This window comes from Symphodus melops, assembly GCF_947650265.1.
Source record: "Symphodus melops genome assembly, chromosome: 1".
Lineage (NCBI taxonomy): Eukaryota > Metazoa > Chordata > Actinopteri > Labriformes > Labridae > Symphodus > Symphodus melops.
Window position 1 is genome coordinate 21,908,373 of NC_136691.1, and position 12,847 is coordinate 21,921,219.

Sequence of the window (12,847 nt, forward strand, 5' to 3'; positions counted from 1 at the left end):
TATAACATGTGTTGGACATTGTGTACAGTGACGATGTTGAAATGTATTTATGTACAGTATGTGTCAGACTGCATCAACAGCCCAATATCTAAATCACAGCGTTGTGCGGACGTGTGCAGGAGTTTACCTGCCACTGTGAAGATGCATGAAACGATATAAAAGTAGTTGTAAGGGGTTCTGAACGTTCAGCTTTTTGTCTCCTGAGAAGCTGAAGAGAAAGCCTTGAGCAGCAACATTTTCCTCTGCGATGGGTTTCTGATAGTAATGTCATAAAAGTGAAACCTTTACCTGAAGGAGCCCCTGATTACATCATATGACACTTTCTTCCTTCGGAGACAGGAAAACGTGAATGATTACATGGCAGCTTTCACATTAAATCTCAAATATAATGTATTATTAACACTTTTTTTCAGGACAAATTCTTCCTCTTAGAGTTAATGGATGGCTACCTGCGCCTGATGTACGACTTTGGCTTCAGCAGCGGACCACTTGTTTATGAGGAAAAATTATCGAAACTCAAAATAAATGATGCAAGATACCATGAGGTAGGATTGTTCTTCTCACTGCAGGTGTCATGTGGACTTGGACATGTGGTAGGTGTTGCTGTAACAGCAGTGTTGGTCTATTTCCACAGGTGTCTGTGATCTACCATCAGTCAAAGAAGGTTATCCTCCTGGTGGATAAGAGTCATGTTAAATCTTTAGAGAATCCAAGAACCTCTCTACCTTTCTCTGACATCTACATAGGAGGAGCTCCATCCAGCGTTCTCAAATCCAGGTGAGATCAGCACTGGTGCAACCAAACATACAATCAAAGTTGATCAGAGTAGAGGTCAGGTTTTCAATGAAGCAACCTTTACAGCATGTCTGCTGCCGGTCAATGATATGACCACGGCCTTTAAAGTCTAATTGCGTGAGGAGTTGGTGGAGTTGGTCGCCACATGTCTGATGTGTCTTATAAGCCTACGTTTTTCCTGCTGCTTCATTGGTGCCGTCTGAATGCGATTACTGACTTCTGACGGTCACTTTACATAACAGCCTCTACCAACAGTGTGTGAATGTGTCGGTGTGACATGGTGTAAAAAAACTTTGTGTAGTTAGAATGTGAAAAGAACTCAACAAGCTGAAGTCCATAGACCATATTTATCACGTTGCAGCTGAATTAGAAATGCTGCTTAGCTAGATACCTGGTGTATTAAAGCTCAAAGCGTCCACCACGGGATTCTGACAGTACAGTTATCCACACAGGCCAGAGCTGTCTGCCGTCGTGGGCCTGAAAGGCTGCGTGAAAGGTTTCCAGTTCCAGAAAAAAGACTTCAACCTGTTGGAGGAGTCGGGCACCATCGGCATCAGCACGGGCTGCCCAGAGGAGTCATTTGTAAGTGTTCCCCGCAGGTTCACACTCTGTCAGTGATAATGAGCTGCATGGCTGCCTAATATGGACGAACACTGCACACAAACATCAGCTAACACTGTAGAGGGAGAGAAAATAATAGGTTGTTCCAGCTCAACAGCTTTCCCATGAGTCAATCGATATTACCATTTTGAGATCAGTGAACTGTAAGCTGAGCAGGTAATGGAAGTAATAGAAAGTGAGATGTGTTTTTATTGTGACAGATGTCCCGTAAAGCTTATTTCACTGGAGAGAGCTACCTGGGATCCACTGCAAAGTTTTCACCCTTCGACACCTTTGAAGGAGGAATGAACTTTAGAACTCTGCAGCCCAGCGGACTCCTGTTTTACCACAGCGATGGGGTACGTTTGGCTTATTTCGGAGAGTGCACATCGCAGTGAATTCCATTTGTCGTTTACTCGGACCGCTGAGTAACAAATCTTCATCTTCTTTCCCCCTCCTCAGTCCGATGAGTTCAGTATCTCTGTGGAGAACGGAGCTGTGGTGATGAGCTGCAGAGGCACACGAGTCAAGTCCCATAAGAAACAATACAGTGATGGAAGGACACATTTCCTGGTGGCTTCAGTAAACAATCAGAAGTGAGTATTTAGTTTTGCAGCAGCAGGATTCAGCTTCAGCTTTGAACTCCTGTCTTGACCTGTCAGTTGGATCATCTCTAGACCCTGTTTACCCGTAATGTTATTAAGTCAGACAAACTTAAAGTGAAGGTGACACCAAGCATTTCAAAGTGCATTACTTTGGCATAACAAGTATTTTTTATACATTTTGTAAGATATGTGTGTGTGCATACACAATTAATAAACACAGACTACAGTATATACACAAATTACATGGGTGCACAATTCAAATGTGCAAATGCATGACCCCACAGAAGGGCTGTAGTCAGAGAATCGATAAGGCAATATATCGTCATGAGCTCCTTGCAGATGTTTTGATGCAGATGTTACAGAAAGTTGTGATGACAGTTTCACAGTAACACCACAGACATAGACATAGCTCCGATATTCAAATATTTTGATGTTTTCCGAGAATCTCTGAGGACCTGAATTAAAGTGTTTTGAGTTGTAGGATGAAGCGGGTCCAGGAACAGCTGCTTTTGGGAAGTCAGTGTAGTTAGTACATGGTCATCATCCCAAATCAATGAACACATGTACTGTATTGTGGGAGTGTGGGAAATACCCAGCCCCAACACACAGGCAACAAAAAGGGTATTGATATATTTAACAAGGGACAGAGTAAATTAATCAACAGACAGATGTAACAGTCCCAGAGTGAGCAGGAAGTACTGGAGAAGACCTCTGAACGTAAGCTTTCTTGTAATATCTCATATAACCAAAGTATTACAATCTGCAAAGGAGCTACAACACAACATATATAGAATCATAAAATACACCTGATTCCAAACGCAGCCTCTGCAGTGATTGACAAAGTTTGAGATTTCATTAAAAGTAAGATGAAATAGTCTGCCCTTTCTATGGTCAGAGATTTTAACAAGGACATTACAGCTAGATTAGTACCATGAAAGTTCAGCCAACATCTCAAGAATCCAATTATTGTAAAATGCAAATCTAAATCCATGGCAGAGCCAAAAATGGAAAGTTACTCACTAACTTTGCACATATGTCAGCTACATGTAATGCCAAGTTCTAGATACATATATGAAATATGCTGCAGACATAATGGCTGGTTGGTAGACAGATGGTAGTATATGTGGGGGTGAAGTCAGAGTGGGTTGACCTTTTTACTGTTCTCAGATATTCACTGCTGGTGGACGACAAAGACAAGCAGGAGAAGAAACGTCCGTCCTCTGCCAGCAGAACATCATCAGGACCTGCCGTGAAGACTTTCTACTACGGAGGGTCTCCAAGCAGCAGTTTCAAGAACTTCACCGGCTGTATCAGCTACGCCTACATCAACAGGTAAAGAGCCAGAGAACAGTCACTACAACAGAGAACAGTCACTATAACAGAGAACAGTCACTATAACAGAGAACAGTCACTATAACAAAGAACAGTCACTACAACAGAGAACAGTCACTATAACAGAGAACAGTCACTATAACAGAGAACAGTCACTATAACAGAGAACAGTCACTACAACAAAGAACAGTCACTATAACAGAGAACAGTCACTATAACAGAGAACAGTCACTACAACAAAGAACAGTCACTACAACAGAGAACAGTCACTATAACAGAGAACAGTCACTATAACAGAGAACAGTCTCTATAACAGAGAACAGTCACTACAACAAAGAACAGTCACTACAACAGAGAACAGTCACTATAACAGAGAACAGTCACTACAACAAAGAACAGTCACTACAACAGAGAACAGTCACTATAACAGAGAACAGTCACTATAACAAAGAACAGTCACTACAACAGAGAACAGTCACTATAACAGAGAACAGTCACTACAACAGAGAACAGTCACTACAACAGAGAACAGTCACTATAACAGAGAACAGTCACTACAACAGAGAACAGTCACTACAACAGAGAACAGTCACTACAACAGAAAACAGTCACTATAACAGAGAACAGTCACTACAACAGAGAACAGTCACTACAACAGAGAACAGTCACTACAACAGAAAACAGTCACTACAACAACAGAGAACAGTCACTACAACAGAGAACAGTCACTACAACAGAGAACAGTCACTACAACAGAGAACAGTCACTATAACAGAGAACAGTCACTACAACAACAGAGAACAGTCACTACAACAACAGAACAGTCACTACAACAGAAAACAGTCACTATAACAGAGAACAGTCACTACAACAGAGAACAGTCACTACAACAACAGAGAACAGTCACTACAACAAAGAACAGTCACTACAACAGAAAACAGTCACTATAACAGAGAACAGTCACTACAACAGAGAACAGTCACTACAACAACAGAGAACAGTCACTACAACAAAGAACAGTCACTATAACAGAAAACAGTCACTATAACAGAGAACAGTCACTACAACAGAGAACAGTCACTACAACAACAGAGAACAGTCACTACAACAGAGAACAGTCACTACAACAACAGAGAACAGTCACTACAACAGAGAACAGTCACTATAACAAAGAACAGTCACTACAACAGAAAACAGTCACTACAACAGAGAACAGTCACTACAACAGAGAACAGTCACTATAACAGAGAACAGTCACTACAACAGAGAACAGTCACTACAACAGAGAACAGTCACTACAACAGAAAACAGTCACTATAACAGAGAACAGTCACTACAACAGAGAACAGTCACTACAACAGAGAACAGTCACTACAACAGAAAACAGTCACTACAACAACAGAGAACAGTCACTACAACAGAAAACAGTCACTACAACAACAGAGAACAGTCACTACAACAGAGAACAGTCACTATAACAGAGAACAGTCACTACAACAGAGAACAGTCACTACAACAGAGAACAGTCACTACAACAGAAAACAGTCACTATAACAGAGAACAGTCACTACAACAGAGAACAGTCACTACAACAGAGAACAGTCACTACAACAGAAAACAGTCACTACAACAACAGAGAACAGTCACTACAACAGAGAACAGTCACTACAACAGAGAACAGTCACTACAACAGAGAACAGTCACTATAACAGAGAACAGTCACTACAACAACAGAGAACAGTCACTACAACAACAGAACAGTCACTACAACAGAAAACAGTCACTATAACAGAGAACAGTCACTACAACAGAGAACAGTCACTACAACAACAGAGAACAGTCACTACAACAAAGAACAGTCACTACAACAACAGAGAACAGTCACTACAACAAAGAACAGTCACTACAACAACAGAGAACAGTCACTACAACAAAGAACAGTCACTATAACAGAAAACAGTCACTATAACAGAGAACAGTCACTACAACAGAGAACAGTCACTACAACAACAGAGAACAGTCACTACAACAGAGAACAGTCACTACAACAACAGAGAACAGTCACTACAACAGAGAACAGTCACTACAACAACAGAGAACAGTCACTACAACAGAGAACAGTCACTACAACAGAGAACAGTCACTACAACAACAGAGAACAGTCACTACAACAGAGAACAGTCACTACAACAGAGAACAGTCACTACAACAACAGAGAACAGTCACTACAACAGAGAACAGTCACTACAACAACAGAGAACAGTCACTACAACAGAGAACAGTCACTATAACAAAGAACAGTCACTACAACAGAGAACAGTCACTATAACAGAGAACAGTCACTACAACAGAGAACAGTCACTATAACAAAGAACAGTCACTACAACAGAGAACAGTCACTACAACAGAAAACAGTCACTACAACAGAAAACAGTCACTACAACAGAGAACAGTCACTACAACAGAGAACAGTCACTACAACAGAGAACAGTCACTACAACAGAGAACAGTCACTATAACAGACTGACTCTCATTTATTTCTGACAGCTCTTTTTTGAGGAGGATCAGCTCTGCTGAGCATGTGTACTACTCCTTGTCGCTCCTTGTGAGTGAGGAACTCTACAATAAGGCTGTAAGCGGGGAGTTACGAACATGGAGTTGCCATGGCAACATGTTCTCTCAACTCTGAAGATATGGCAGTGTGTGCAGTTGCCCTGAGCTTAAACACATGACTTCTGATGTACTCCTATTATTCTTTCACTTGCAGAACTGAGGTTTGCAATTATAGTAGCAAAATGTACAATAATACGTTAAAGACTAAGCCACTGACGAATAATGGATGGCTGTGTCTTATGTGTGTTTGAGCCAGTCTCACATCCTGTTAAACTCTTCATACGAAGGCTTACATAGGTGAAGAGAAGGACCACTGACAAAGCCGCTGAATTTGACAATATGAAGAGAGGACAGTCTGTCTGTCGAGACATGCTGGTGGTGTTTGAGCGTTTCTGCAGCTTTCCTGTCTCTTTGTTTCTGCAGACAGGACCGGGACATAGAGCCTGAGGACTTCCAGCGGTACACAGAAAATGTCCAGACCTCTCTGCAGGACTGTCCGGTCCAACGTCCCCCGGCTGCTCTGCTGGCACGACACAGGGACCACACTTCCCGAGCAAGACCGAGCCAATCACAGGTAGAATGAAAAAAGAGTATATGAGATATCAGTTCCATCTTAACCTTTATTCTACTTGAAGGTCCTGACTTTATTTCACAATAAAAGCACAATAGAATTCAAAAAGGAAGTTAAGTAACCTCAGCTTAAGTAGTAGTACGAAAACTCTAAATAAAAGCCTAACAAAAACCTTGTGTTGAATACTGTTTTCTGACTCCATCCATGCAGCATGAACGATGGAGGAAAACCATGTCATTAAAAATGCGTTAAGCCATTGAAGTTCTGCAGTTTGAAACTTGTTTTGTTTGACAGCCTTTCTACCTTAAACTTTCTGGTATTAAAGCCACTCTGCCACTCGCTGTGAATATTAAAAATGAATCCTCTCTTTTTGGAGATTTGAGCCTTTCTGACATAAAACTTCTCTTCTAGGTAAGCAGGGACCCGTCGAGCCTCCCTCTGGGCCTGATGGAGCTGAAGAGTGATGACCAGGAGCCATCACAGCTGAACATCGAGCCCTGTTACCTCTCCTCGAGTCCAAGAGCGACCCGACAAGCCTTCCACTACGGCGGCATCGCTGACAGCAGGCAGCAGTACACAGACCTCCCAGAAACATTTTCTGAAAGGTACGTGAAGCAAAGGACTCCTTATGAGTAACCCAAGGTCAGGTATTTTTAAAAGCTTACTCTGCACATGTCCTCTTTCAAGGGTTTCTTTGTGTCTGCACGCATGACTTAATGCACCTTCCACCTCCCAGGTCCCACTTCTCCCTGTCCCTGAAGACACACTCATCCTTTGGCCTCATCTTTTATGTATCTGACGTCCAAGAAGACAACTTCATGGCTCTCTTCCTGGCCCAGGGGAAGCTTGTATACACCTTCAATGTAGCAGACCAAAGGGTGAAAGTGAGGAGCGAAGAGAGCTACAATGACGGAGCATGGCACAATGTAAGTTCTTTCAATCAGCGTGCACGCATGGCCGGATGCATGTTAAGTTATGTGTCAACAATTTCTGCAGTGACAAGCTCCTCTCTCCTCCCTGCTGAAGGTTATTTTTATCCGTGATGGAAGTATGGGCCGGTTAATAATTGATGGGCTCACAGTGCTGGAAGACAGAGCGCAGGGAAGTAACGTCTCCTGGCATGTCAGCAGTCCCATCTACGTGGGAGGAGTTCCTCCAGAGAGGGCACAGAGGAATCTTCAGGTACAGGTTGAAGTTCATGTGGAGAAGATTTGACATTCAAAATGAACACTGACTCCACGTATAACCTCTAATTAACCTGTCATAACCCTGGAGTCCTACCAGCACACTTCCTGCTCGGCAGTTCTTCACATGAAACTATAATGACACTACATTTTTAATGGGCACTTCTGCTTTGTATACGTTGACACTATCATGACATAACTCAGGCTCTAAATCACAGACAGGAAATTAGATTTCTTCATCTTGCTGCAACTTGATCATTCTGGGAAAGTCCACCTGATCAAGGATTCTCATTAAGGAATTTGTTTTCACGACTTGACGTTCTCAGATTCTTAATGTAAAAGTGTCCAACAAAATGAGAGAAGGGTCCCTACAGAGCGAGACATGTTAAAGAGTAAGGGGTTACTCAGATCCATCATAACTGAAGGAGTAGGTCTCGTTTTACCTCGACTGATGTGCATGTTTGTTTTAGTGGGACTTTGCTTAATTTCATTTTGGCACAGGATTTTTTTATAACATCCATAAAACAAACCAATCAACAGATGAATGAAGAGAGAGACCAGGGAGCATTCAGCTTGTCCCTCCACTTTCACTATCCACTTTACCTTAACCCTGTGGAAACGTCACGGGGTTAAGGAAAGGTGTTAAGAGAACTCATTAAGGACTTAGGAAAAGGCGGGGAAAAAAAAAGCATCACATTCAGAGTTGTTTAAGGCAAATTATTAGTCAAAACTTCAAAGACCTAAATCAATTAAATCAATATCAAATAACAGCAAAGCATCTCCACTAAACATGAAACAAGAAATGATACAAGAATGTGTAAAAGTAATGCTCCTTCTTTACACACAAAAGATTAAAATAAATACAAAGGCAGTAACTAGAAACACATATTGAAACCAAATGTAGATTGTCTCCACGTTTGTCCTCCAACACGTCGTTAGTTTACGTGAATGGTTGGATGCGCGAGTCGATTTAAAAGTTGCAGCAACAAGGACTTGTGGGGCGGCACTTTCTTATCTCCTTTCGTAAAGGACGGTCAAGTGTTTCCTTAAGGAGGTTATAAAGGAAGCATTGAGCCACCTTTCCTTAACTTTTAGAGAATTCGAACGGCTCTTATCATGGCTTCCAGGATTGCCTTGTAGTCTTTAATGAAATCCCTGAACTGTCTGTCTATCTCTGGACAGAACTTGTCTGAGAAACTTTGAGCAACAATCTTCGCCTGCAATTTATAAAAAATGAACTTATTTAGTGAATGAAACTTGATGGAAAGAATCTTATAATTAAAATTATTTTCATCACCCAAATTTAAAAAAAACAAACGTTTAAAGTCATTTACAGTCAAATGCTCCACTACATTAATCAGGTAAACAATAACTCTACCTGTGTAATGTTTGGTACTGAATGATTCAACCAGAGGATGCATTGAACTGTGTCAGAGTGTGTTGGTTGTGTTACATTTTCTTCCATCTTTTACATTCCTACACTTCTTTAAACCTCTGTGTTCACGTGTGTCCCTGCAGAGAAAATCTCTGCACAGCTTCAACGGCTGCTTGAAGAACCTTCAGCTTGATGGACAGTGGCTCTCCTCCAAGGTCGACACTTTTGGGGTCACTCCGTGCTTCGAGGGGCGTTCTGAGGCCGGGACATACTTCTCAGAGGAAGGAGGCTATGTCGTGTTCGGTATGCTTCTTACGGGATTTCTTCAGATTTAGACTCACACAAAGGAATTTGAGGTTTGGGCCATTCTCGCCCCAAATGTAACACAATGTACATTTGGCAGGAGCTGCAACTCTGTGCAAACTGAACATCTGTTATATTACATGGCTCGTTAGATTTCCTCTCGGCCCCTCTGGTCTTTCACCATCCCTGAGTGCATGGGGAGAGTTTGGTTGGGCGAGCGAACATGATACCCTCAGAGCAGCTGTGGTGAAACTCTGTGAAACTGTGTCTCGACTGAGGGGAAAGAGAGGAAAGTAAGGCCCCAAAGAACTCGGGGACTCGAGTGCAGCTGTTGGACCAGTCCAGTAATTTCACACGTACACGCACCGCTGAGAATCACAGCTGATTAATGTGTTGAAAAGGTGAGGCCCGGAGCAGATAAGGCACCTGCACTCACTCGATCTACCTCTCTCTCTCTCTCTCTCTCTCTCTCTCTCTCTGTCTCTCTCTGTCTCTCTCTCTCTCTCTCTCTCTCTGTCTCTCTCTGTCTCTCTCTCTCTCTCTCTCTCTCTCTCTCTCTCTGTCTCTCTCTGTCTCTCTCTCTCTCTCTCTCTCTCTCTCTCTCTCTCTGTCTCTCTCTGTCTCTCTCTCTCTCTCTCTCTCTCTCTCTCTCTCTGTCTCTCTCTCTCTCTGTCTCTCTCTGTCTCTCTTTCTCTCTCTCTCTCTCTCTCTTTCTGCTTCTCTCCCTCAGATGAATCATTCAACCTCGGGCTGAAGTTCCGTTTGGTGATGGAGGTGCGCCCCCGTGTGGCGACTGGGTTGCTATTGCATGTGCCAACTGCAGAAGGCAATTTCACTTTGTACTTCCATCAAGGAAAGGTTGGTCGATCCAGCAGACTTCACACATGGAGCTCATGTTTTAAAGAAGCTCGTAATGTTTAAATGAATCTGTCGTGCTTGTTGTCAGGTGGGGATCGTTGTCAAGGACAGGTCTGATGAGTTCAGCACAACGGTCTCACCCAAACAGGGTGTGTGTGACGGAAAGTGGCACAAAATCACAGGTGAGGGTTCAGAAATAACACACCGGTCACATTTGACATGATGTAAGTTTGTTCACCTTTCATCCTCCGTGGAGGAGAGAGGGTGAGCTTGGTCGCTGTATTTTTGTTTTTGGTCACTTTGATTATGAAGTTGACGAGCGTCATCATGAGATGATTATCTGTTTTTGTGAAAGAGCCAAACGTTGTTTTCGTATCTCAGTCTTTTTTGCGCGTCAGACAAGGTCCGAGGCCCATCCAACCTCGGCCTCACAGCGGCTTCATTGTTCCAGGAAAGTCGCGACAGCATAACGTATGTTGGAATTCTTCAGCTTCCTGCTGGAAAAGGGCCGGCTCTGCTGCACCACAGACCCTAAACGAAGGACATCCACTTAAAGTGCTCGTAGTCGGCTGAATCTCCTGTGGGCTGTGAGAACACAACACGTTAGCGTGGTGACTGTTAGGAAAGTGATGAAGAGGATCTTAACTTAACAGAGAGGTCTGTCTCTTTGCTGAGTGTTGTCAGATATTTGCAGTCAGAGCCTAACAGTGACGTCACTTTGAGTGGTTAGGCATTCTGGCAGCATCGCTGTAGCTCAAATAGAATGCTCCTGATTGATCTGTATTCATTTTACACAACTGGAAAAATACAGACCTACAACAGCAGGCGTCATTGCTTTTGTTTCATCATTAAAAGAGATTAAAAGGAGCATTCTAACTCTGACATCTCGAGTTTAAGGTGGGTACTGCAGGTCACCATGTGGTGTACACTGTAGCTTCAGTGTTTAGCCAGCTCTGCATCGCTCTGTAAACCTTTCTGTGTTCTAACCTCTCTCCATTTTTAAATCATCTCCAACATTGATCCTAGTCTGAGCAGCTTTCTGCTGCTGGAGCTTATTAGAAACATGCAGAGGCTTTTTAGCTCGGGTACAATCACTTCTATCTGAAGCAGTTCCACTGCCCGCTTCCATCGCTGCAACACCTGTTCACCTGATAACTGCTCTCATATCTGACAAACTGAGGGGCGTCCAAAACGGCCGTGTGGGGGGCCTTAAAACCGTCTACCTTCTCTGGTCCAAACAAATCCAGAGCATTCAGGAGCAGAATCTAAAGTTAGAAGGAGGACATACTGGCTGCTGTATTGTTGTCAGAGAAGGCAGAACTTTAACACAGCATGTTTCCTTCATGTCTGATATGAGAGAGGAAGTTCACTTTGTCATTTCATTTACTAGATATTTTACTGATGGCTTCTTTAATATGTGCACTGAAGAGCTTCTAAATTAATGGATCTATTCCTGTCCTGCATGATCTCAGTGATCCGAGATGCCAATATAATCCAGCTGGTTGTGGACTCTGAAGTCAGCCGTGTGATGGGACCACTGAACCCCAGCACCTTAGACTTCAAGCAGCCGGTCTTCATGGGTGGAGCTCCAGGTTAGAAATACCCACATTTCATTACTCTAATACCAACAATTCTTTACGCTCATCTTGTGCTGCACTGTCTGTCAGACCTTGTCCTCCCGGGGAGCCTCTCCACCAGGAGGCCCTACGTGGGCTGCGTGAGGAACCTGACCATCGACAACAACCAAGTGAGCGTCAGTAAAGCCGTTCTGGTTAGCGGGGCAGTCAGCGTTGGAGCGTGTCCCGCAGCTTGACAACATCATGAACCCCCAACATAGCACTGACCAAACACATTAAACAACTCTCTTTGTGCTACACATAACCATTAAGAGAAGTACCACTGTACCTGTTCTTTTACTCTGATGTCCGCCCTCTTTTCTTGTCTTTCACTCTTATTCATTCTTCTTTGTTGTTTTACATTAACGTGTCGCGTGCAAAAAATATGACCAAATTGTCCAAAACAAAAAGAAATTCATCAAGGAAAGAAAGTCATAACCGGAGAATTAAAATGTGATGAAGTTAAAGGTTATGAGCCAGCCGAAGGGACTACAGTTTATCCATTACTTTAACTGCAAAACATTTTACAGTGAACAATATGAAAATCACATTTGATCACTCTACTGGTAAAAGTTATGCTCCACCATTTAACTTTATAATCTCAACGTCACAGGTTTTATGCAAGATCAATTTCATAACTGTCCCTTTTTGCACTGTTTAATTTCTGATGAATAAAAAGTATTTTACAACTCTTATTGTTTTTGGTCATCTCTTACCTGGAAGGCCCAGGGTTCGATCCCCAGCTCTACCACGGGGAAAGCATAGTGCAGACTGGCAATTGGAATCCCTCACCAGACACAATTAGCAGAAAACACGTGCGCTGCTCTTCTGCAGCTTGAAGCCAAAAAAAGAAAGAAAAATTACACAAGATCTGAACGTTTACAAACTTTTCAGTGGGATAAAGACAGGAGAAATGTGAGTACACTGAGATCTCATTATCAACATCTAAAGGCAGGGTAGGGAATTTCCTCCAGATACACTTTTTTAATTTTTTG

General features: G+C 42.7%; 1 protein-coding gene across 1 annotated transcript in view; it reads left to right on the top strand.

The window, feature by feature from the left end:
- Nucleotides 1-12,547, top strand: part of lama4 (laminin, alpha 4) — a 36,947-nt gene extending 24,400 nt beyond the window's left edge. Inside the window, exons 26-40 of the mRNA XM_079360366.1 lie at nucleotides 414-545; nucleotides 635-777; nucleotides 1,248-1,377; nucleotides 1,617-1,754; nucleotides 1,858-1,991; nucleotides 3,168-3,332; nucleotides 6,369-6,519; nucleotides 6,928-7,121; nucleotides 7,253-7,442; nucleotides 7,543-7,698; nucleotides 9,219-9,378; nucleotides 10,109-10,236; nucleotides 10,325-10,418; nucleotides 11,709-11,828; nucleotides 11,904-12,547. Of these exons, the coding sequence (XP_079216492.1) occupies nucleotides 414-545; nucleotides 635-777; nucleotides 1,248-1,377; nucleotides 1,617-1,754; nucleotides 1,858-1,991; nucleotides 3,168-3,332; nucleotides 6,369-6,519; nucleotides 6,928-7,121; nucleotides 7,253-7,442; nucleotides 7,543-7,698; nucleotides 9,219-9,378; nucleotides 10,109-10,236; nucleotides 10,325-10,418; nucleotides 11,709-11,828; nucleotides 11,904-12,049 (2,181 nt within the window). The 3' untranslated portion in view covers nucleotides 12,050-12,547. The remainder of the gene's footprint in view (nucleotides 1-413; nucleotides 546-634; nucleotides 778-1,247; nucleotides 1,378-1,616; nucleotides 1,755-1,857; nucleotides 1,992-3,167; nucleotides 3,333-6,368; nucleotides 6,520-6,927; nucleotides 7,122-7,252; nucleotides 7,443-7,542; nucleotides 7,699-9,218; nucleotides 9,379-10,108; nucleotides 10,237-10,324; nucleotides 10,419-11,708; nucleotides 11,829-11,903) is intronic.
- The last annotated feature ends 300 nt before the right edge of the window (nucleotides 12,548-12,847 follow it).